We start from the raw sequence: 27,322 nt of genomic DNA, 5'->3' as shown, positions 1-27,322 counted from the left end.
CGGGGAGCCCCGCCGATCTCCATCGGCCACTGTCGGCCGTTGTTAACACCCGTCGATCGTCGTCAGCCACTGTCGATCATCACCGTCGAGCACCACCAATCATCGTTGATCACCACCAACCAGACATCATCAGTCATCGTCATGGGACATGAGCTCATCACTACGGTTCATGTGTCAACAATGACCTACGTGGTTTACAGCTCGTGCAGCTCCTGACTCTGACCCCCGCGGCCTATGCAAGTCATTGATATTGGCCCTATAGACTACCTGGTCCACAGCTCGTGCAGCTCCATACTCTGACCCCCACGAACTACAGATGTCATTCTTACTCACCCAAACGAACTATGTGGTCATCAGCTCATGCAACTCCCGACTTCAGCCCTGACGGCCTACAGACGTCATTCATTCTCGCCAGTACGACCAATGTAGTCCACAGCTCCTGTAACTGCTTACTAAGGTTTTTTTGGCTAATCAATACTTTTGGAGGAACCATCTACAATACTCACGACGGACTGCTACATTCACAACAATCAACAATGATCCTTGTAACATATTGTCACCAAGAACTGCAGCCAGATTATAGTTATATAACTTTGTAATTCACTCTTCCCTAATTTATGAGAAGAATAGACTTGTGCTCATTATTAATAGTGAATTTTTTTAACTGAACTAGACCCCGTGGTTTTTCCCTCTTTCAAGGGTTTTCCACATAAAAAGTCGAAGTATCTCTTCATGCTTATTTCCCTTCCGTTATCTGTGTGTGTTGAATTTTCGTGCAACTCTAAGACAATAATCCATTATTCTATTGTTGTGAATTTTCTTGCACATATCAATATATATATATATATATATATATATATTCTCATAAAAAAATGGGTGCTAATGATTAAAATACATTCAATTATGTAAAATTATAATAACATCATGCAACATTCTAAGGTTTCAGTTGAGAGGGCAGTATAGTTCGGTTCCGTCTGAGTGAACATGGAGAAAGCCGCATTGCGTCTTTTTGGCAAAGGAATGTCGCCAAAAGTTCTTTGAAACACACCATTATCTCACCGTTTCAAATCACAAAATCTTCACATATTATGGTCTATTTGGGACAGTTGCAGTTTATCTAGCTTCTGCTGATAAGCAGCTTATCCTGATAATTTGCTAATGAGCAGCTGGTCCAGATAAGCTGTCTGGTTGTTTGGTTTGTGCGTCTGGAAAACAGTTGATTCTAGATAAATGATCATTTTGCCCTTGTTTTTAATAAATTGTTTAGCTGTTTGGTTTGTGTGTTTTGTAAACAGCTTATTTGTAGTTGTTTGTGAAAAAATGATCATTTCAACCACACGCAGTCGAGTTGTTTGCAACAGCAATATAATGAGAAAATATTTAATTTACTAAAATCCAAAAAAAACACTACATAGCAGATCAGTGAAAAAAAGATGCACGTTTTTCGAGAGCACGAGTACAATATGAAAAATTTCCTCCCAAGGAAGTGCCTATAACCCCAATTCCTCCACTTCCACCCATATACTCCTTCATTGTTCTTAATTCTATTCAAACAATGCGCTGATTTTTAAAAATGATCCTTTTGTGTCATTTTTTATTCTAAAACCATGCAAAAAGCAATTTTTTTTTTTTCAAAAGGTGAATTGTGCAATAAAAAAAATATATAAACAAGATGCAAACAAGCGCCGACAAACACATCACAAGACGTTCTATTTTCAAAAGGACAACACGTCATTGCCATAAAAATACCAAAAATATATAAAATATGACCAATTCTCTAAAAGGGTTTCACGTGCCCTTCGAGAAGTCAAACTCAAATCATTCTTCTAAGAACTGAATTAAATTATTATTATTTTAAAATCTTAGGAAAGTCTTAATTGAAAAAGAACTAAATAAATAAATAATTTAGAATTAAAATAAAAAAAATCCCAATGACCCAATGCGCCACAATGTGTGGAAAAATCATTCCATACGGATCGGACACCGCACACAAGCTGCGTGCAGTGTTCGATCCGGACCCTAAATCACCTGATCTACGGTCCCGATGTAAAGCGGAAATAATCATGACCGTAGATCACCGTGATCTACGGTCAGGATCGAACACCGCATGTAGAGATGCATGCGGTGTCCGTACGCAATAATTTATCCAATGTGTGCGTCCCAATAGTCAACCAAAGATGCATGCGGTGTCCGTACGCAATAATTTCTCCAATGTGTGTGTCCCAATAGTCAACCATGGGATATACTAATTATTAAATTAATATGTTAATTTTGCTTGATCAAAGGTCAAAATTGAGGCTACATGCCGATTTTATTTACATTTTTTTTATTGAATTTATAATATTGCGTGCTTAAATTGATGTGATTTTCGGGGTGATTGAGGTTATGATTTATATATGACATAACTTATAATTATTGTAATGATTTTATGCAAAAAATACATATATATAAATTGTTGATTTAGGGCAATATAAGCATTCGAATCAGACATCTTAGAATTCGTTAAATTATCTTCAACTAATTTTCTCGGAAATGAAAAGAATAATTATGTCAGTGAAATTTAAAAATATAAGAAATTGATAGTTAAATTGTTGATTTAGCATCCGTTTTGAGGCAACAGTGCGGCAGCATCAAGACACTTCACCACAGTTTTGTCTGTTAGGATAAACTGCATTTTCATAGCGTTCTCAAAATGATACAGCTGAAATCTGTATTTTTCCACCACTTCTCATTAGGTGTGGTGATAACTTTCTAGCTGCAGTCTAACTTAAAAAAGAAAAATTATAATAGCCACCCCAATTTTTTTAACATCAAATTATTATTCAGCAGCTTCATATCTATTTTCTAATAACCTTTAACTGTCCCAAACAAACCCTTAGGGTGAACTTAATCTTCACTCGAATTAGTCACAGTACAATCCTATTTTTTTCTAGATGAGTTTTTAAAGAAGAAAAATTGTATTAAATCGCCGAATGGCATATAAACATTTTTTTTTGTTAAATTCAGTGATAAATTGCTTTTAACATTATTTAGTGATGTGAGAAAATTAATTTTTTTATCAACTTCAAAAAGAAATCGAGACATTTACATACCCCCAAAGTCCGTGTTTATATATTTATATTTAAGACTTTAAAAGTTTATATTTTAAATCTATAACACCAAAAATTTTCGTTTCACAGAAAAAAAATATAATTATTTTAATAACTAAAATGTGAAATGCACATTTTGCATATACACATTTAACACAGATTATATATATATATATATATTACAGAAATCCTTATGTAGGGTTTACATAAATATTTCATCATTATGTAGGGTTAAGAAAAACAAATATCACTACAACATTTATTATTTGAGATTTTTACATAAAAACAATGCAAAATATTGAGTATAATATTTTAAAGTACCAAACTGCAAATATAATATTTGTGCAATTTTTTTCATTATATCCACCCTTCTTTGCCCACTGGACAAGACTTGAGTGAAAATTTTTGGTGATTTAAAATGTTATATTTAAAATTTAGGTGGTCAAAATTATACTCATTTTTTGGGTGGCTGATATGTAAAAAACTCATTATTTGCAATTATCACGATCAAATCATTGAGAATTTGATAAAAAAATAAAAATATGAGTAGAGATTTTATCATTAATTTTGATATTTGAGAGAGAATTTATAAAATGAATGGAAGTTGCTTCATTTGTAAATAATAATTTTTCAAATGCTTAGCCTGTAATTCAACCGGTACCTCACAGTACAGTAGGGAAAAAATTTGTGTGCGCAAGACGTACGCAGCGTTGCATACATAATGGAGGTTATATGGGCGTTATATCAGCATTATATTCGCGTTATATCCCTTGTAACCTCCATATAATCTCTATATAACTTATCTGTAAGATACTTTAACTTACAAATAAATTTCGCATTTTTGTTTTCATGTATTTGTAAGTTATATAGAAGTTATATCGAATATAATGCTGATATAACGCTCATATAACGTTTATTATGTAAGGAGCCCTGTTACGCACATCTTAATTTTTTTCCGTACTGCAGAGAAGAGCGCGCACTAATTCTGTATTTATTGCACAAACATCAAAGCATATTAAACAAATTTTGAAATTGGACCTTACCAAAATTTAATCGAAATATTCTGGCACAAATTCTTTCCATAAAACCAACCATAGGGATGAAGCGGATCAGAGCTTCGACGCAAACGAAAGGCCGTCACTCTGGAGCTGCCGGAGGTCCGGTGCAGGTGGCTGGAGCCTGGCTATCTTCGCAATGACCTGATTCTCCTCAGGCGAACCAGATTCAAGAAATGCGCCGACGATCTTACCATCTTTGATCCAATATGAGCCAAATTTCGGCTTAGAAGACGAGGGATCGGCGTCACCAAACAGAACCGCGTCGCCGATGTTGTCTCCATAGAATTGCCAGGATAGGTCAAATGCACGGGAGTAGAAATAAGGCAGGTAATCGTATTCTTCCACACTTCGGCCTGCTTCGATTGCTTTAATGGCCTGTGGATGAGAGATTCAGAAGGAATGATGAGATTTCGGATCAGAAGCAGGTTTCGGGAGTAAGGAATTTCGATCGTGCCTTTACAGCCTGCTGTGCGGATTTTCTTGAATGGTCGACATGCTCCACTCTTCTCAACTCTTTGTACAATTTTGAAGGGAAGGTGGCAATATCGCCTACAGCATAAACGCCAGGTGCGCTTGTCTTGAAGAAACCATCAGTCTGAAAAAACGAAAAGACAACGGGAAACGTTTCAGTTATCTTGAAACGTAACCTCAACTTCATTGAATTTAAATGTTTTAGGTGGCTGTTATGTGCAAACCCTACATTTAAGTAATCATACCTATCTGAAAGATTCTTTCCTTCACTTTGTTGTTTAAAACTACGGGTCTGCAAAGCTAAAAGTACTGTGGCCCTCTTGGTTACAGATACAAGCTTCTTTATTACCTCTTCAAGGTTGTCGAATTGGTTCTTCCGTAAAGCGCTTCTGGTCGCCCCTTGGCCGGTTACAGATACAAGCTTCTTTATTACCTCTTCAAGATTGTCGAATGGTACTTGGTTGTTCCGTAAAGCGCTTCTGGTAGCCCCTTGGCTTCGATCAATCAAAAAATTTCTCCAAGATTCTCATTTGTTTTTACTCTTTCTACATCTATTTTGGCTATACCAATTACATACTGTTTCATCCAAGCGGAGCTTACAGACTTGAGAAAAAGGCTGATTCTAGGAGCAATATCACGGCCATTGCATATTTAAAGATTTGTGAACCATTATCTCTCTCCCTCTATAAACATGTTCTACATTATATTTCCAAATCCTTAAATCACTTCAACCCTCACAAACATTAAGGGTGTGTTCGGCACCACAATTTTTCCTGTGGCAAAACTGTGTTTTGTTTGGGTTCTCAAAAAAACTACAGCTGAAAGCTGTGTTTTCCCACCACATCTGACAACCTGCGGCGACCGCAAGGAAGCTACGATCTGTCTTTTTCAAATAAAAAAATAAATATATTTCTTTGAAATAATCATCGCTGTTTTTTGAAGAATAGAATTTTTTCTTCAGCAATTTTACAGTTATTTCTTCAAACAGTTACAGTTGTCCCAAACATACCCTAAGTCATCATTTTTTACAAAATTCTTACCACTACTATCCACCTATTGTGACCAATTTTTATTAAAAAAGAAAAGTTAATAACTTCAAATCTATATATCTAATAAACCAAAAACAACCTTCATTAGTTCAATAACATCGAAAACCTCTAACATAAAAGTCCTCATCCATTTCCATCAAGGAAAATCCATTCATCCACAACAAATTATAACACAAAATCAAACTTTTCTCATAGTCTCCCACCAACATTAACCCCTTCATTGCATCTTCAAATAATAATTAAACCTATTAAACGCCTCTTCATCATTTGAAATCAAAGATAAATCACTCCAAAACCATTTAGCATTTGTCCTAATAGAGAAAAAAATTAACAATCCAAAAAGGCACCACCATAGGATTTCAACACCAAAATTTTTCTTCCACCAAAATACTTCCATTTCAAGAGGAGATATTTTATTTCATCATTAAGGCAACTTCAAATCAAAACATAACATTTTTGTTTTCCTTTGTAATTATTTTTTTTCTTATTTGGTATAACTATGTGATAAAGAAATCTAGGATACTGAAATATTATATAGTCAGTGTAAAATTTAATTTGCAAGTCCTCCAAATAGTGACAACACATGAAATCAAAGCCCGTCCCATCTTAAAGCTTAATCCACTCTTTTGATAGATAAGGGTTCCATACAATATAAGAATATGATCCACAAAGATTTCCCAGGCTCATATTGGATGTCTTTCTAAAACATAAAGGTGAAATAATACTTTCTTGGTGGTTACTTTGATCAAATAATTTTATGCATGATTATCTTCACTTACAAAAGCAATTTGTTAGCAATTGCTTCAATCTCAAGAATACAGTTGCATTTATTTTATAGTATAAACTTAGTTTTTTTTTTCTATATTTTCATTTTGCAAAAAAAAAAAACAAACAAATACAAATATATATACACATTCTTTGTGCATTTATGAGGCTAAAAAATGCTTTGACAAAAAAAATTTAAATATTTGAAAGGAGCGTGAAATTTAATTGGTCCATTGTGAGGCCGTCTTACCCATCTTACTTGGCAATTTATATAGTCAAGTACAATTCAAATCATCAAGTATATTTTTCTCCAATTCTTCCATCTTGGCATTTTCTTATATTTTTAAAAGAACTTCGACATGTACGATAATTTCTAATCATGCGTCCCTTCATGACACTCAAGTACAATTCAAATCATCAAGTATATTTTTCTCCCATTCTTCCATCTTGGCATTTTTTTATATTTTTAAAAGAGCTTCGACATGTACGATAATTCTAATCATGCGTCTCTTCATGACACCAAACAGCCCCTAAATTAGGCCCAAATTTAAATTTATATATTTTATAACCAGCCTTATATTAACAAATTTTTAGGCTGGCTAAAAAAGTTGAATGGTTTCTTTGAGTGGCATAATATGGATGACCATCAAAGAATTAGTTTTGCGAGATTAAAATTGATAGGATATGCCAAAATAAATTGGGATGACATCTGGGAAAAGGAAAAATACTTTGGAGAAAAAATCTACTGTAGGTAGAGATGAATGAAGTTTTAAATTTTATATATTGTCCAAGGCAATCTAAACCCCATAACCATAGAATAATCTACTTAGTTATTTAGAGATATCTTTTCAGTTTTGATAATAGGAGATCGAGAGAAACTTAATTTTGCCTGAATGGAAAGAATCACAAAAAAATGATAATAGATTCAATCATAAAAATTACATTTTAGTAAATTGATAAAACAAGTTTTGTTAAACCAACAACAGAGTCAAGCACATGTACATGATTTCGAAGACGCCTAAAAGCCCCCTCCAAACCAAAAAAAAAAATGGTAAGCTTTCAATTTAATGTGTCTAGTTCAACTCCTAACCCATCTACCTTTTGTATACAACCTAAAGCACAGAACTAACAAAAAGGACGGCAAGGATTTATGCTCATCACACTAAACTCAGTACAAGCTTGAGATCAGCACAAACCCATTCACCAAGATTGGGATAGGAGATTGCTAGCCTAACTTAGGGGCAAACTAGCCAGCATGATCCCAAGAGCAACCGCTAAGCCGAGTTTGAAGCATAAATCTACTAGCAACAGGGTGGGCTCACACACTCATCAAAAAGAAGAAGCATCAACTAAGCCTCTAGGAAAACCTCACCTTGAATGCATACCTACTCAATGGACCTTATACTACCGCAAAAAATAAAGCTGGTCGGCCCACCCAAGGATCCAACAACTCTATTCAAAAGACAAATTATTAGTTCAAGTTTGGGTTTATGTAAAGGCTACATTCTCTTGAGTCTCAACACATTGTTTTCATACATATACCACAATTCTTGTAGCCTCCCCAATAGCAAGTTTTCATACATATACCACAATTCTTGTAGCCTCCCTAATAGCAATTGAGACCTTAGATCCCCTGCCTATAAATAGATAGTCCCTAAGAGAGTGTGGAGTTTGGTCAGTCCTTCCTCTTTTTTTCTTTATGCTCTATACTAGTGTCATCTCGTCCCTTCTCTAGTGGATCAACTTTCTCTACCTCACTTCACTTTATTTTTGGTTTTTTACACTTCCATTGAAATAGTAAAGTATAGGTGCAACTACGGGCAAATAAGGATCCAACGCCTTAGACACCTAGCTATCTTGGGGACCCTGAACCCTATCTACTTTTAGTATTGATACACCTTAAAATTATATGTTTTTAATATACATTTTTAGTGAAAATTTTTTTTTCATTTTATGCACTTTTTTTTATATTACACTTTAAAGAAAGATATTTTGAATGTTTTTTGTTTCAGGTACAAGGAATGGATCTTTAAAAAAAAATAAGGGCAAAATGACACAATATCATAGAGCGTCATAGCGCCAGCCTTTGCAGGTACAAGGAATGGATCTTTAAAAAAAAATAAGGCAAAATGGAGCAAAATGACACAATATCATAGAGCGTCATAGCTCCAGTTCGCGGACATTATGGGCGCCATAGCACCCCAGAGTGGCGTCATAGAGCCAGAAACAGTTTCTCTAGAAGATATAATGAATTTGAACGAATTTTGAAAGTGTGTTTGAAGTGACCCTTGGTTATTTTCAGAGTTCTATTAAATGGGACAATTGGTTGTTTGAAATAAGGCTTTTGAAGAGGACTTTTGGAGGCTTTAGAGGGTGTGTGAGCTCTTAGTGGTGAGAGTGTGTGTAAGAGTTTGTGAGTCTTTGATCGTGTAAGAAGAGTTTGAAGATTGCTTGAAGGAAACTTCAGGAATTGCTTAGGGATAAGACATAAAATAAGTACTTTGTATTTGTGTTTGAGTTTTTATTATTAAGAGTTGACTTTCAATACAAATCATGTGTTTTTGTTTTATCTTCATGAATTCTAAGTAGTTTTTCTTTCTTTCTCCTTACATATGGGAATTAATCATGTGGGATGAGAATGATTTAAATATTTCTTTTTATTTTAAAATTTATGATGATATTTTCACATATTCTTAATTTACTTTACAAAATGATCGTTTGTGATATTAAAATCCGTTGTAAAACATAATGGTCTGGGAGGACTATGATTTCACTCAACTAGTGAGCACCACACTTAACTTTGGATAGAGCCATCACAATTGTCCGAGGAGAAGTGCAAATAGATAGGGAGATAATTTTTTATTGTCGTAGAATTGATGTTTCTAAGGTAACAGTTGAATTCTTTTATCACTTCGATCTTGGGTTTGGATCTAAGGGTCTCTAATAGGTCTTATAGAGAAGGCACAGTGGGTAATCTAAAAATAAGAGGCTAGAATCTACTTGACACTACTACATAAGCTGGAACAATTTTAAGGTTGGCCAATGTTCATTGCTAGCACCAAGAGAGGGTAAAGAATATTTATACTCATATTTATCACAATACAACATTTTATGTTTTTAATCATTCAATTCCTATACTGATTAAGATCTCTTTGCAAGGGAAACATCCTTTCTTAATACTCGAACTCTTTTAAACTTTGTTCTTACTTTCTGCTTAAATTTAGAATGCACATAAATTTAGTTTTACAAATATCTCGACATCATTCTCCTATCATTTGTATCTGCAATTTAGATAAAAAATTTTTAAGTCATTATTAAAAGGTTATAGCTTTTCTTGTGGGTTCGATACGGTGATTTTAAAGAAAGTCTTATATTACTTGAAACGATGCGTATATTTGCGTAGTATCCATAGCGTGAAAACTTATTATTTATTTTCTAAATCATTTTATTTATTCACACTAGCCGTTAAATATAATTTATGTTAAATTTTTTTACAATATTTTGAAGTATAAAATAACTACGTAATTACGGGTCAGGTTCAATACATGTTAACAAGGCTTTTATTGCACCTCTTCCTATCAAGTTAGATACAAGTACTCTCATAACATTTGAGAGTTTACTTGTGTCATTCCCTAGTGAGCTCATTATTGAGACTCCTATCATATCGGACATGCACATAAATGTTTTGGTCACCGATCATCAACCTAACCTTATTGATCAATTTCTGAAGATCGTGCTTGATAAGATTTCAATTTTTAACAAAGGTTGATGCACGATTACCTTCTAATATATACATATATATCATGCCTCAAATCCTAAGCTCAACTTTTTTGACCTCAGTGATATACTTGAAAAGGCTTCTCTTAGAGACAACATAATTTACTCGGCATACCTTAAGGAGTTCAATAATGAACCATCGTCTTTATGTGATACAATCTCACTTAGATCTTAATAACAAGGTTTAAATGCCTCTTGACATAACTCATTATATGATACAACAATTTCATTACCACAATATGTACAAAGTCATTCACATATGCTACAACTAGTTCATTAGTGACACTATTATCAAAATTATTTCTCAAAAATATTCAGATAATAAAATATACTCATGATGATTATATTTTAAATAAGCTTAATTGCCCAATCTGTTGCGAAAAACGACGGCAATAAAATAAAAATTGAAACGAAAAAATTCGCAAACCAAAACACAAAAACACAGATTTACGTGGTTCGACAAATTGGCTACGACCACGGAGCTGCAGAAGATTTTATTACTTTGAGGATTTACACCGTCGTCGATCGCCTCAACGATTACAAGAAAAAGCTCTCTCTTTCTCTACCCAAGACTCGATCGCCTCAACGATTACAAGAAAAAGCTCTCTCACTTCTCTCTCTTTCTCTACCCAAGATCCACACCGAAAAGGACCTGAAAAATAAAGCCTTGTGATTCCTTTTTGTATTCCTGTCGCTTACCGCCTGCTTTAATCAAGAATCGCTCCTTCTAAACCTCACCGAAAAGCTCATCAAGCAAAAAAGGAAGCCCAGGAATATTTCCTTTCTCCAATTCGTGAATAGTTTGCTTCCTTAAATGTGAAAATACGGGAGATGGGATCATAATAGTAAGAAGAAGATTTGGCGGGGTCCAAAAGGAGAAAGCATGCATGCTTTTAACCGCAGGGATTAAATAAGTAACAACATATTTGTTGTCAAACATGAGAAACCCTCGCCTAAACAGTGGAACGGGCTCCACAATACTCAACAAATCTCTCAATTTGAGACATATACACTGATTGTACGTCTACTGACTACATCGTTCTTTTCCTCGAACGTGATATCCTTCACCTCTGCAACTCAAAACCCTTATCTTCAAGCTAGAAGACCAACTGAACTCGAGCACAACTTCAGTTTCTCAAGTGTAACACCCTTAATCAACATATCAACAGGATTCTTGCTTTCACAAATTTTCTCAAGTAGCAATTGTCCGTCATCTAACAAGGACCGTATGAAGTGGTACCTAAGCTGAATGTGCTTGGTCTTAGATTGAAATGTTGGGTTCCTGGCAATGAATATGACGCTCTGACTATCACTGTAGAAAGAGTCCTTTTGAACCTCCTTACCCAATTCTTCCAAGAAACTTTGTAGTCATATCATCTCATTTGCAGCCTCTGACACTACAATATACTCAGCTTCTGTAGTAGACAAATAAACTATCTTCTGTAGATTTGAGTCTCATGACACTGCAATATCACCAAGAGTATAAACATAACATGTAGTACTCTTCATGTTATCAATGTCTTCAGCTAAATTCAAAAGAATTATTAAGGCTTCTTCTGTTTAGATAAGTTTAACGGCTTGTTTAGACCAAGTAAATTCAAAAGAAAATAGTGATGTAGGGGTGATAGAACCGCAGGATCTTAACCGACGTCGCTTAACTTAAAATAAAATAAGTCCCCCTAAGCACTCCAACAAAAACAAAAAAAATAAAAAAAACACGATACATAAATAATCATAATACATAATGCATAAACCTTGGAGCTGCTATTGTAATGAGGAGCTTTGAGCGGACTACATGTAGAGGTAGTCATTTTACAATAGCAAAACAAGTCTACACCAGCTAAATATTTTTAGTCTAAATAACAATTCATAGAACTTCAAGGTAATTCACCCAGTGTGGTGTAAATCCTCACATCCTTAGGTCCATGCACGATCATGTTGTGCAGCGTAAGTCATAACTCGCCTTAAGTTCTGAGGTTGTCGTTCGGTACGATGTAAACCCTCTTATCTCCGGGGGGCTATTTGCATAATCGAGTATTGTGCAAGCGTAAGTCCCAAATAATAAAATTGCCAGAACTGAATACTTAAATAACATCGTCTCCAAAACGCAACCACACAGTAGAATAGTTTGGGAAGTCACTGAGGGTTCTCCTCAGGACCTGTGACATCGCTTACCTCTTCCTTCCTTTGGACTCCTAAAATACTGCTCTCATTTGATCCTTTCCAACTTGATTTTCAGCATCCTACGGTTAAAACCTAAACCTTAAATTTTTGAAGACTAATACCTCTGATCATTATCGAGAGTTTTCTCAATTGACCTCGGTCATTTGAGATGTAATTAACTATAGGGGATTGCCGCTATAGGGAATTTAAAACTCAGGTAAAATAAACCCTACATAATCTTTATATTAGATCGTGGGACTTGTCGGTCATACATAAAAGATTTGTAGACTAAATAAATGTCACAAATCTCTTATTTTGTATGATTGGATCCATCGCCGAGATATACACTTATCTTTCGGGAAAATATAGTATTCGTAGTATCAGACACAATTATGTAAACTATTAGACAAATGAAATTGATTCGGTCTCATTTTTCAAAATTAAAAAATCACTATTTTCAAAATAAAAAAATTACATATCCTTTATATTAAATTAAATTTAATGAAATTAAATTTAATAAGACATTTGCAAAATAATGACTGACACCCATTTGACAGCTATAGGAGAAATCTTTAGGAAAAGTATGATCTAATTCAAGGGAGAATCTCACTCCGGTTAGAGGCTCTTTATTATAATTTAGGAATTTATTTTGAAATTAGGATTCACACACCTCTAGAACTTCACAATATTCTGAAACTTCAAACTAAAGCTAGGATTGGTAAATTAGAAGATCACCTTTTTGAAAAATAAAATATTTTCTGTTAGAAAAATATACTTACTCATAATTTATATACGACTTGATCGGGCGTATATTTGCATGATTAACATTTGCATCGCTGCAGAGTCTATCAAATCCCAACTATTACACCAAAAGACATCTTGATATTTAAAACTTGGGCTTTAATTTGCTTAAGAGGTTTCATAGAAACCTAGAATAAATGTTAACAGAAATAAAACATGAAATAATTTTGAATAAAAATTTTTTTCATACCACGATAAGAAACATGAATGATTCCAGAAGATTCTCACCATCTGTATAGGTCTTCAATCTAACCAAGTTTCCAAAATCACATAAACTTGTGAAGAATATTTCTACATGATAAAACAGGCGGCCCCCTCACCACGCCACTAAAGGCATGTATAGCTCTATTGATAAAACTATGAGGCGAATATATAAAGGAAAAAGCCCATTAGGCCATTACCTCTCCTATGGGTGGAATCCTATGGAGGTGTGCATTGAAATTTAATCACAACCCTTTGCCCGCCTAGGATTTTGAATATTTATAATAATAACATAGCATCCCCATCCTTATTTTGAAGGGAAAAAAAAAAAGCTTTTTGCCTTAAAGGTGACGTAGGACTAAACATCACCATTGTCAGTGGCAGCCACAAGGTAATATTTTTCCTTTAGATATAAGCACCAACCTAAACGCAAATAGCTTTGTAACCACGTGTGCGATGAATCACAACCAAGTCTTTATGGTTCTGCTCCTAAGAATATAAATACGGTCCCCGTTTGGGAATACAGAAAAGATCAATCGGCCTAAGTTCAGGCACAATCCGATAATATGTCGTGAATAAAAAAATAAAGGACACTAGTAGACGAAGGCTGCTCATAGGTTGCATGCATCAACTCATGAAACCAAACATTAGTAGAAGCAAACATGCACTGTGAGTTTCCTTTTTGGCTTGTAAACATGACCTTAAGTCAAAGTTATAAGAGACGGATATATCACTGTATATTTTAGATATAATACCATAAAGCAATGTAAAAAATAGGATGCAACTAAAATGCCATTTCTATTACAACTACAATATAGAAACTATTATATAACTATTGAAAATCTTGGAAATGACAAATTTTCGTGATCATTAGCCTTATCCTAAATATTTGGAGCAAACCTTCTTAAAAAAAATCATTTATTCCTAGTAAGTATTTTCTAAAGCATCGAACTTGTTTCAAGGATCATTTTCTAATAAATTCAATGATTGTTATCTAGTATATTTCTTTTTTATTATAATCTTGCAAAACTATTTTTATTAACCTAATGAGTGCATTTTATGCCCTTCGTTATATAATCTCCAAACTATTAACTCTATTTTCAACTATCTTATCTTCAATATATGCAACTCCAATCATTCGTTAATACCCTACATAGTTTTACTCTACCACCCATAACAAGTCTAATTGCAATTTTATAAAATTTATCTTCAAATTTCTATGATTTCCTCTTATTACTAAAAACTTCTAGGGCAATTCTATATTTTAATCACCGACCTTAACTCTAAAAATTTGTCATCATCTACTTGCCTATTGTCCATTATTCAATATAATACATCCAAGGACTATTTTTGAGGTATGAAGCAATCAATGAGAGTAATAAAGGTGATTTGAAAAGATTTAATCAAACCTTAACTCCTCCTTTCTCTTCAGCAACTTGGCCTTTTAGAAGAGTTGTTTGGGGCCTTGCACCGACACCAACAACAACAATATGAGCGTCTAACACTCTCCCATCCTTCAATTTTACTGTTGTAACCTGTCATGTTCATGGTATTAATCAATAAATAATAGACGTAAAATACATTATACATTATAAATGAAGCAAAGGACAAGAACTCACATTCCCATTAGCATCAGAGTCAAAACCAACCGCTGTGGTTCCCTTAATTATTTTAATTCCCTTATTTGCATAATAACCCTCGTAGAAAGCAGCAATACCAGCAGTAAAGAGTCGAGGCACTGTAGCAAATACAGAGAGAGTAGAAGATGCCTTGAGTATTCTCTCAACGATCAAAGAGCTCAGGCTCAAGCAATATGCTCCCTAATTCCCAGAATAGGGGTCATAGATTTGAGCCAGTCTATGACTTCCTTCAACTAAATATAAGCTAGTTTCATGCATGGAATTCAATACATAAATGGCTTTCCCTTATTTGTAATTAACGCCATTTGTACTTACATGTAACTGGTCATGTCCGCTACTTTTAATTAATAAATATTGATAAATTTACATACATAACACACAATTCTTATGCATTTGCATACGTAGCACTTTGTTGCTTTAAAGCTATGCATGAAAAAGTGCATTTCACTTTTTAAAAGAAATAATGGTGCTATTTTTTTATGTGATATTAAATATTTGAGTGATATGTGTGTAACCATGAAAGTTTGGGTGTGAGATATGTAAATGCCCCTAAAATATTGATATAAGCTTCTATCCTTAAAAATTCATCTCATAGCTTGTTTAATATTTCACTATGAAGTAGAACTTTAAGAAGTATACACAATTAAAGTGTACTAGAGTTTAATTAAATATTTCCTATTTATTTCTCAATCTTAAATTAAAATCTAAAAATGACTAGCTTATAGAAAACGCAGAAGCAAAAGGAAAAAAAAAGAAGCTAAGTGTCACTATTCCCATGAGCAGAGGGAGATGAACTTACTGCACCAGGGCTCAGGGTAAACCATAGTGACATCAAGTTCATTTATTTTAAGAGCTGCGCCAAGCTCAAGTCCAATATATCCACCTCCAATAATTATAGTCTTTGCATTTTTCCTCGCTTGTATAGCTGACAAAAGCTTATCAGCATCATCAATCTCCCTCAAGTAAAAAATATTTTTGCTATCTGCCCCTTGAATGCCAAAGTCAGTAAGCCTCGTGGCCTACATAATACAAGCAAGAGCTAGCTTCAGGAATGTTGTAAATGGCTAAAAGGCAAAAAAAAAAAATACTTGCTTAATCAAAAATGCATGCGATCAAAACAAAAACATTATAAGTAAATATTAAAGTTTGCTGCATGAAAAGCACGCATGTCTATTTTTTATACCACTGAACCGGTAGCAACAATCAAATTGTCGTAAGTGAAAGTTGCACCAGCCACACTAGTAAGAGTGTTAGCAGCTAGTTCGGCTTTTACAATTTCAGTGCTCAGTATCAGCTCTATTCCTGCATTAGAAAACAAGTATATTCACCAGCACAATCCATTAACTAAATCGAAGAAAAGGCTTGGCTGCATGTAGTGAATACCTCACATTATACCCCAACTAAAGATGACAATAATCGCTTTGTAAAACTCCTGTTAAATTTTTGGAGAATTTACATACCTAGCACACAATTCTTATGTATTTACATATCTCACATCTATACTTGCATATTTACAAACATAGCATTCTGGTGTTTTACACCTATGCGTGTAAATATGTATTTCACTTTTAAAAAGATGTGATATTAATGATTTGAATGTTGTGCGTAAATATAGAAGTTTAGTCGTGAAATATTTAAATACATTAGAATTGTGTGACATGTATCTAAATGCCCCTAAATTTTTTCCTTGAGGATAGAAAAGGTAAAATTAGGAAAGCAAGAACCACCTTTTTCAGAATACCATTCGGGAAGTAGTCTCTCTCCACCACTCCCAACACATACATGAAACCCAGGGAGCCTTGCAGCACCTGAAAACCCACAAAAAACATCACTATGGAAACTTAGAGTTTGTTTGGGATCAGTTTTGTTTTTTTGTTTTTTATTTTTAGTTTTGCTTTTATTTTAAAAACATATTTATTTAGTGCATTTAATATATATTTTTTATTTTTTGTTTTAAAAAATATATTAAATTGTTTTTAAAAAAACTCAAAACATCTAACGACATTCTATTTCAAATAAAAGCATAAACAAAATAAAATAAAATAAAATAAAATAAATAATAAAAATCAAAAGTGATCCCAAATGGATAAAATAAAATAAAATAAAATAAAAAATAAAAATCAAAAGTGATCCCAAATGACCTCTTAAGCAATCTTTCATCTGAAAATATTGGTGAGTAACTATAATCATAAAAGAACGAAAACCTTTTCAGAAGTATACGATCAAGATTGCAAATTAGGTTCTACAAAATGAAACCAATTAATTCTAAGACAGGTAGAGATATCAAATTGTGGCATGGCCACATTAACAGGATAAAATAAAAACAAATTTAGTTGAAAATCTAAAACTTAAAAACTGGCTAATAAATCAAATTCTGGAAAATCAATTTTGAAACACGACATAAAGTAAATATTTAAATTCATGAGATTGCAGGATTCAAAGCAGAGGAGATGATGCAATTGTGCAAGAACTAGTTTTCGCTTGGGGGTCTAAAGAATGCGAATGGGTTTTCAACCCATATTGAAGTTGTCTCCTTTCTTTGACTTTTAATTTTTTATAAGATTTTACATATATTTATTATCATTTGATATGAATATGTATATACAAAAGCTAGGTGTACTAGCTTATATAAAATTAAATTTTCTTATTTAATTATTTGTCCAAAACTAATTTAATAACATTATTCCCTTATTTAACTCAAAGTTCACAGGATCAATGTCCTGCAGCATTTCAATTGCCAATTCTACCAAGCAATACATGCATTGAGTTTAAGGAAACGGTATTGATGGACTTAGGGTAAGCATATTAGTTATATAAATTAATACCTATAAATTACAACACATAATAAAACTTAAGAAATTTATTTCCTTCATTTTTTTTTCCGTAACTCTCCAGCCAAGTGCCCAAACAGTAAGTGCTGAGTTAAGGAGATGAAGAAGAAGAGGAGGGAAAATGAAAAGGGTAAATGAAAGCTAGGGTTTGAAGGTAATTTTTGACATCGGTTTTGGTGAGGGAAACGTAAATTTAATTCCCAACATCACCAATAGACTTAGGATCTTTTTCTAATGACACCCAATCCTCCCTTTCATTTTAAATGAGCTCTAATTGAACTCTTACTCATCTATTGTGATTAGTAGTCCAATAGAAAGTTCATATTGGAACACAGAAAATCAAAATCTAATCTAAGTTCGATTAGGTTCAAATTGACTCTTAGGCACCGCATAAGATCATCAAGTTAACCCAAAATCAACCTTGATGTTTTAGGACCATTTCTAATGAACTTAGAAATTTTTTCACTCTCCCTTGAGCATAGGGAGGCTTATTCAACTCCATTTGATCAAGTCAACCTCAATTGACTTGTGCAGCACATCAAGATCAACTATCCTCAATCTTTAAATTTTGACTTATATTGTTTATAATCCATCTAGAGACTATTATAGATCGATTTCAACTCAATTTGAGACCTTTAGGCCCTTGGTCGACCCAGGGTAACTAGGTGGCCCATTAAGGGCCCATTTAACCTAATCCAACCTGAACCAATTCAAATCACTCATAATTGGCTCTAAATGAAACTAATGACTTTAAGATAAAGTTTGGATTCATCCAACCTCATCTAAAGGCTTGGTCAGCCTCTTTAACCAAAGGACTCAATTAAGGCCTAGTAAGGGTCATTTGAGCGAGATTTCAAATATTCCTCAAGTAATAGTTCTAAGTGGTCAGTTTTATTACGAACATATTGAACTCTCCGTGACCCCTATAAGCAATAGTCCTAGAATCAGAAATAACATATAAATTGATTCAAGCAAAAAAAATCCTAATTCTGATTCAAAAAATAGCAAAAAATAGGGCCAAAAGGATTGGTGGCCACCCACATATGCGAGAGAATTCCTGTTAAATTCTAGGGGTGTCAAAAATTGACCTTTCACGTGAACATAACTCAAAAACATGGGTTCAAGTTGATCCAAATAAGTTTCAAGTCGGTTTCAGATTAGAAATCCCAACCCATTAAATTTGTTTGGTCAAGTTCAGGTTGACTCGCCAACCCAATATCAACCCAAAACTGGCCCATTAACCTGAAATTTACTCGAAATTGACCCAAAATTAACTCAAATTTGACCCAAAACTAACTCAAATTTCATACAAAATTGACTTGAAAATTTGTTATGTCTTATGTTAAATGAGTTATAAGGGTTGGATTTGGGTCAGCGGATTGAGGGTGGGTTATATTTGGGTTAGACTTTATGATTTGTTTAATATTCAGGTCAAGTTCGCATTAAGCAATTTCAAGCTAAGCCAATTAGGACAGACCTGAACCCAACTAGTGAACCCTAACTAAGTCAATCAGGGGATGTGAATTCCACTCCCTCTGAGATCCCATGCATGCAGAAGATAGAGGTATTCTGCTCCAGCATTAACCCATGATGAGGTTTTTGCATCCCCTAGAATGCTCCCACAAGAATTTCTAAAACCAATCTAAATCTAATAAAACTAATAAACTCATTTCGATTAGCATGAGCCAAACTAAACCAAATCTAATCCAAAATTAAATCAACTCAATAACTCCTAAGGCCCAATCATAGCTTGTCAAACTGGGCTTTGACGCAATTTTGACTCGATTGGGTCTAATTAAATTAAATTAAAATTAAACTCAATCTAATTGGATTCAACATACTCAAACACTTAAAGAATTTTTCAATTAATTGGAACCCAAATTAAGGTGAATTGAATCCTAATTAGGTCAAATTGGGCTTGGACTCAAAGTGACCCAATGGGTTCACATGAACCATTTCGACCAAATTAAAATCTAAGCTTAACCAATTGAAATCAAAAACAAACTAAACTCTCCATTTTTTTTTTTAATTTAAACCAATTTCCCTCCGTGATGAGAAATCAAATATAACATTGGCTAGGGACTTCATGCATTTTCTTGAACCACTCCCTAGCCATGGGACCGTTCAATTGGGTTCAAATGGATTTTCAACTAATTTGAACCCAAATGAACTCCCTTAGCCATTTCACACTAAATTGAATCCAAGCCCATATTGATTGAACCAAAGCCAATTGGAGACCCTGAGAGCCTGCCTAGACCCACTCCAACCAACTGAGCTAGCTCAGAAATAACACCCTATTAGCCAACCTAAGCCCAATCCTTCTCAATACGTAGGCAAGCTTTCCGAAATTGGTTATATCAACAGCCTTCCCTAGCTCCCTAGGCCTTGCCAGAGGTGCTTGATCTCAACCCAAAGCTAGGTTGGTACCCCTTGGGCTAGCCAAAAACAAGTGGTATGTATGACCACCTCAGCCATCTCTCTGTTTATCCTGCTGCCTCTAGCCATTCCTGGCCCTCAAGGACTTTTTTATTTAATGGTGACCACCCATCCCTGTCCACCATAACCTGCCTGAGCTAAACCAAGCCAAAAGAGGTCGGTTTTCTCTCAGGCCAAGAATGGGCCTCGCCCTCCATTAACTAATGTGAAACCTTCCTAAGATCCTAAGCAAACTTCCCGTACGCTCTTCTCCTCTCCATAACACTTGAGCCCTTCCAAAGACCAAGCCCCTGTGCATTTAGCACGAGCTTGATCGAGCCACCTCACCAAGCATCACCAGGCATTCCAAAGCTCAAGAACCTCCTCCTCCAGCTCTCGTGAGGCTTAAGAGATCAACTTGCATCTCCAACCCCACTGGAACAAGGTATTCCTCTTTCCTGTGTCTAAGCACATTTCTGTTTGGAACTCCAAGAATGAGACTGAAGAAGAGATTAAATGAATTTCAAGAACACTAGAAGAAGAGGAATTAAGAATAAATTTATTACCAACATTTTTTTTAATTATTGAACTTCACATGATGGCTTTTCATTTAGAGAAGATACAAAGAAAAGAATATATACATTAGGAAGTATAAGAAGTCTTGTGAAAAATGAAAATGATTGGATAATAAACAAAATAAGGGGGTGAAGGTATTTTGTATGATAGGGATATATGTCCCCTGCAATGATTAAAAAACAGCGAACAAAGTTAAAAAATCAAATCAGGAACAACGAAATTAAAATTTTAGCAGCAAAGGTTATAAAATAGCACAATGGCTAATGAAGATCCATTGGAAAGTGAATGCTAAAGCATATTAAGTATTGCACTAGGTTACGACCCAGAGGATCAAGGATAAATATGTTTGACCCCCTATAAGGAACTTCCTCAAAATATAGGCTTAAGGAAGAAGGAGGAAAAACACAAAAAAGGGGGGTTGCATTTTATTACTCTCCAAAGTGAAATATATACATAATACAAAATATCCAATGACTCATTAAATCTATTAAGCACTCGTAACTACCTATTAACTACATAACTCATAATGACTAATTAAGCTAATGAGAAGAGTATCAAATAGTCCTCTGACTCTTTGTAGGGGGCATTTTTAATCCCATAATCTATGAAAATGTAAATTTAATCCCGAAACTCTTTTAATGAGAGAAGAAACAGTCCTCCCTGTGGACTTTTTCAGCCCAAATTAAAAGAGTATGGGACTAATTTGGCATTTTTATAGATTTTGGGACTAAAATGCCCCTATGTAAATATACAAGGGACTATTTTCACACTTCATTGTTAAGCTAACTACCATATTTGTTACCCATGCTGAACACAAAATTGAATTTGTTGTTAAGAGCAAATGATGAGCAAAAGAGGTTGAAATATTTGTCTGATTTATTTAAGAGTTATAAAACCTGTGAAAGTAAAAATACAAAAATAAGCCAAATAATTGAACTATAATTTCATAATCGTATAAAAGAAAAATTCAAACAAAAGATACGGGTTGTTCATTGGTGTTATATTCAGCAACATGAATCCAGGGCAAAGTGAATTTCAATGTGCCTCATTGAAGCTTTGCACTTCTTAACAACGCAAAACACATGGCCCGTACTTTATTTTGCACTGGATAGTTTTATCCTTTTCATAAAATTAGCAGTATAAAACATAATAAACCACACGAAAACATCAAATTCCATAAACACCTTGAGGAAAAAGGTATGCCTTGCTAAGCGTTGGTCTTTCGTAAGGAGCTACCTGTGTGAAAATAAAACGTATATAATAGCGAGCAAAAAATTCATCAAGAAGCCAAAATAATATTCACATGACATGAAGAGAAATATATAAACCATCCTAGCATATAAAAAGTGTCATATAATTTTTCAATTTACTAACACAATAGAGGTTGTTTCATAGTTTGTTTCATGCATATTAGACGTCACCTATTGTGACAGCCGAAACTCTCACCCATCAAAGTATTGTCCTCTTGGCCTAGTGGCCTCACAGTTTTACCCTGTTAGTGTAACTTCCCAGGAGATCACCCAACCTATGAGTGTTTCATGTGAGCACGCTTAACTTTGGGGTTTCTAATGAAATTCCACCGTTACATCAAAAAGTGTCTTGATATTTCAAGGTTTGGCTTCATTCTACTTAGGGGGTTTAATAATCTCTCTCACTTAAGTAGCTGACATCCTCGTCAGTTCTCGTATCCCAGAATCATCCACCAGGCAGATAAGATTCTAGAGGTGACCCCTACAAACATAAAAGGTAGCTCCCACCATGTGGCATTTTGTCCTATCCAAGGTTCAACATGTGGCTCCCATTGCGTAGCACTTTGTTCTACATGACACTTAATTACCATCTTCCGACTAATGTTATGGTCTGATACCATTTGTGACAGCTCGACCTCTCACCCATCAAAGCATTGTCCGCTTTGGCCTAATGGCTTCACGGCTTTGCCCTGTTAGTGTAACTTCTCAGGAGATCACCCATCCCATGAGAGCATTGCCTTAGATGGTTTGGTCACATTATACATCGACCATCTGATGACTCAGTTAAAAAAGTAGTGTTTTAGATTTGACTTATTTTAAGAAAGGCAGAGGTTGACCTAAAAAGACTTGTGATCATTGTATAAAAAAAAAAAGTGATCTTAATTTATTAGAATTAAATGAAAATATAACAGGGCACAATCAAGAAAAATGATTTATGTACCGCTCTTACTTAGCGGGATAAAAGCTTTATTAGAATTAAATGAAAATATAACAGGGCACAAACAAGAAAAATGATTTATGTACCGCTCTTACTTAGTGGGATAAAAGCTTGTTGTTGTTGTATAAAAAAGGTAAGAGAGTTGAAAAAGAATACACATATGAAGGTCTACAATTACACCTAGAAGTATTTGGGTAATTTTATGTACAAACATTCATTTATGCATGTGGACTCATAATTCTAAACAAAATTATGATCATTCAACTAATAATAAACAATGGATAGCAAGCACAACTTCATATCAAAAATTGTAAAATTAGAAATTAAATATAATAAATTATGAGCTTCGTCAAAGATGGCTAATATGAGGAACTATCATATCAAATATATGCTATTTCATCTAGTCCATTAATATCATTTTTACAATTTTTTTAGCAGGACATACCAAATATGAGAATCTAACTACTATTTCAAGTAATGTAAATTAAGGGATCACCCCCATGTCTTACATGGTAACTTAGATTATTTTGGAGCACACAAGTATATCCTTAAGTGTCGACAAAGATATGAGTTTACTTTAGAATAATCACTGATTCACAGTAGTATCATGAATCAGAACAAATAAATGGTTGTGTATTTACAAGAACAAGAAAAGCGAACTGCTTGCTCAATTTTGAATAATGATATAGAATTAAGAATTTCTCCTGCCGCATCATTCACCATTGATGGTTATGGCATAAACCCAAGAAGGGAGAGATCGATGAGAATCATAAAATGAATAACTAACTGAAAACACAAGTAAATAGAAGAGGAAACAATCAATCTAAGTAAAGTGGAATAAAAAGAAATGCAAGAAAATGAAAAAGACAAAAATGATGTATGGTTAGGTTCAGCCCTAACCCAGCCTACATCCGCTCCACAACTTCCTTATTTCTTGGGCTTTACACTAGCTCCATACTTTGTAAACACAAAAAATGAAGTCATGCACAAAAGTTTCTTACAGATGAGGAAAATGCCAAACCCTCCGACCTCAAGCAGACCTCAAGCATAGGAAAAATCACTAATTGCAATGCTCAGCTAGGAGATGTGCGACGTATTGTTGGAAACACATCCCAGCTTTTAGAACTCTTGTAGGAATGTAGAAATTGCGCTTTATGGGCTAGGAATATGACTCAAAATTTCAAGGGAATGTCCCCAAAATAAGCTAAAATTCATTAGTTTTTTATGCAAAGTTATGAAAGGTAGTTATCAGCAAATGCTAGTGCTTGTTAAAAATCTCATGGAAAACACAAAGAAACACTGGATGTTACAAGTCCATAAATGGATTGAGTATGATGCACGTACACACACGCACAAACTAACTCAAACAAAGGCATATATACATATACATATATGTATATATATGTATATTCTCAAAAGGAATGGCCAAAGGCTATTATACGAGCCTCCAGCCACCCCTAGTGTGCCTAATAATTCGAGTACCAAAGGCTTTGTCCCAAGTGGTATACTCCTTTAATTCAAGAGTATAGGTCTCCGGTGAGAGCCCAATGGAAGCAATGTCGAGGAATTCTTTGACTCTCAGTGTAAGTTCAAAATTTGTAACTATCATTCCACCCCAAAAATATCTAACTAGCCTTATGCTCACCATGTATTAATTAAACTATTTGGGATAAATTTCTATGTTTAAAAAAAATTTGCTGGAAGTAAATTTGACTTGATCAACATATATCAATATCTAGAACAGAAAATACAGTTGTGATCAATGTATATATGATCAAGTGGGCTGCAAACAAACATTGAATGTACATATGTTAGTCCCAATCTATATACATTCAGGTTCACGCCGATTTTCCAATGAATATTTGAAATTTAAAAGTAACTATAAATATTAATCATGCAATAATGAAAAATTACAATGAAATATTTTATATTTGTATGATTTAATGAAGCAAATAATTTTTCAAAGCTAATGTTCTTTAGTGAACTAAATACCAATATAAATACCAAAAAAACATTTAATAGAAGATATTGAAAAACTTTTTAAAGAAAAAATCACTCTAACATATTTACTTGGATAAGTCCTAAAATAGCAAAATAAAGGCTTAATACAAGGAAACTTTGGCCTTGCTCGTGAAGATGTCACTCCCAATATATTAGGCGTGATGTCCTTAAGAGTGCCACTTACTACAAGCAGCAATCAGACATGAATTGATTGCATGAACCTATTTGCATACTTAAATAAATATTATCATAAAACAAAAAATGTTTCTTTTCATCAAAATCATCAAAAAAGCTTTTTAGGACTTGCGTAGCTAGCCTTTTTATGCTGAAAAAGAAGTGTTCTTATGTTAAGGAGAAGATAAAAATAAAATTTCCCCAGAAAAATATGCATCTAATAAATAAACACCAACAAAACACGAACCAAATACTCTAAGTTAACAACTAAAGAGAATAAAACCCACACAATCCATCTATAGCATAAAATTTAATTCCATCAGCATGGCAATCCATAGCATAATATAGATACAGTCCCACCATTTAGACATCATCAAACAGGAACAAATAGATGTTCAAATACCACTCCTACTACGTACCATAAAAAATAAGAGTAAAAACAAAGAGCAACACAGCCAAAGGTCTTTCTAAAGGGAAGCATGATAACAAACATAACATACTTATTTGTTCATATGAATGTCCTTAAGTTGCTCGTTAGACCAACAAGATCACAATAACAAAAGCAGAATGTGATATTCATTAAACATCCGAGCTTAATAAATATTACTCAAATCTATCAATCAACTTTGTGAATTTTGAATAATAAGCAATTCAATCAAAGTATTGCTTCAGGAACAGATTTAAATATAGAATAATAAACAGATACCGCCTCTTTTGAAATTATCGCCAACTCCCCTAACTTGACGCCAAGCCTTGCAAACTCCCTAGCAGCATATCCCTGGAAAATTCCACGCAAAATTTTTAGCCGATTTATTTGAAACGAATAGAGAAGAAAGCCTTTATCGATTCCCAGTATAAATGACTGAAAAAATAGCATCATCTTAACAACCAAGGGGCTGTTTGACTACAAGTAGGTTTAGTTCAAGTAGCATACAACAAATCTTGTAAATCTAAATTCAGCAAGTTTTGAAAATCCAAATTCAGTAAATCCCCATAGCAAAAGAAAAGAAAAGAAAAACCATCAGCAAGTTTTGAAAATCCAAATTCAGTAAATCCCGATAGCGTTAACAGCTGAAATTAATTCGGCAAAAGAAAAGAAAAACCAGTCTTACTCCTTCAAAATTTATCAAATCTCAGAATTTAACTTAAAACGAGAGAAAACAAGATTTATGCAGCCGTAGCAACATATAATCAATAATAGAAATAATCCCGCAAACAAACAGCCCTAGAGCAATCGGCCGGCGACTCATCTCAAGGAAAGATAAAAATGAGAAAAAAATAGGAAAATGGAGATCGGAGTTCACCGCAGCGACTCCACCACCGAGGATCAAATACTTGAAGTGCTTCCCACTCCCCGCCATTGTTCGACGCAAGGGCACAACCTATCCTCCGGCCGTATGAGCAAAGGGGACCAGTGAATATATAGAGCGCCGGCGATCGAAGGGCAGCGGCCAAATCAGTTTTATTAGTTGTGATCTCGCCTCTAAAACTTTTTAATTAGATTAATAACAAAATAGTTATTAGTTAAAACCCAAACGCCTTTTTATGACTAAAAATAAAATGAAGTTAATTTTAAATAACTCTAACAATAAAAAATTTGTATTGATTTATTGCAATAAATCAATACTAAAATAAATTGGAGAAATTTGTAAATGAAAAATGTTGACATAATATAGTTGTTGCATGTTAAAATAATAGATTTAGAGAGTTTAATGTCTTAGTGTTGTACGAAAATCTAGCACACTATTCTAAGAGATCATTGAAGTCTTACAAAAACATATAGTTCTATGTTTTCATCTTTTCGTGTTTTTCACGTAAAACTTTTAATGCACTTGTGTATACTTTTTAAATTGTATGGGTAAGTAATAGTCATGTATAGTTACATCGTAAGACCCGTTTTCTCTATTGTCACAAATTTTCTATCGCATAACTTTTTATGGCAAACACCTCAATATCCTTGTAGCATCAATTTAATGGTTGGTCAACGTAATATCGATAACAATAGATCTTTGTGCTCCAACTATGACCTATCTAGAAATTAAAATCTCAACCGAACTGAAATACATTTTTTTTGTTTTTTAGTGAGACCCGCTCTTTAATTTGAGTGGTTTTAATTAGACATGG

At 34.0% G+C, this 27,322-nt stretch overlaps 1 protein-coding gene across 1 annotated transcript; it reads right to left on the bottom strand.

The window, feature by feature from the left end:
• Positions 1-4,104: 4,104 nt before the first annotated feature.
• LOC110018467 (monodehydroascorbate reductase-like) lies at positions 4,105-26,642 on the bottom strand. Its single transcript, XM_020715789.1, has 10 exons — positions 26,503-26,642; positions 25,905-25,976; positions 22,021-22,072; positions 16,742-16,822; positions 16,198-16,316; positions 15,814-16,033; positions 14,994-15,112; positions 14,784-14,909; positions 4,602-4,742; positions 4,105-4,522 (listed from the first exon to the last, which is right to left on the bottom strand). The coding sequence occupies exons 1-10, from the start codon at positions 26,557-26,559 to the stop codon at positions 4,199-4,201; spliced, it is 1,311 nt and encodes a 436-aa protein (XP_020571448.1). The 5' UTR covers positions 26,560-26,642; the 3' UTR covers positions 4,105-4,198.
• Between the last annotated feature and the right edge of the window lie 680 nt (positions 26,643-27,322).

This window comes from Phalaenopsis equestris, unplaced genomic scaffold (assembly GCF_001263595.1).
Source record: "Phalaenopsis equestris unplaced genomic scaffold, ASM126359v1 Scaffold000022, whole genome shotgun sequence".
NCBI lineage: Eukaryota > Viridiplantae > Streptophyta > Magnoliopsida > Asparagales > Orchidaceae > Phalaenopsis > Phalaenopsis equestris.
The sequence above is the reverse complement of the archived record's forward strand: the minus strand, read 5'-3'. Positions and strand labels throughout refer to the sequence as shown.

Excerpts from the sequence above, each read along its gene's own strand:
- LOC110018467 (XM_020715789.1), bottom strand. The coding sequence starts at position 26,559 with ATGGCGGGGAGTGGGAAGCACTTCAAGTATTTGATCCTCGGTGGTGGA. Across the intron at positions 4,743-14,783 it reads AAGAGAAAGGAGGAGTTAAG|ACTGATGGTTTCTTCAAGAC; the intron begins GTTTGATTAAAT and ends TCGTTTTTTCAG. Across the intron at positions 4,523-4,601 it reads CCGCACAGCAGGCTGTAAAG|GCCATTAAAGCAATCGAAGC; the intron begins GCACGATCGAAA and ends TCTCATCCACAG.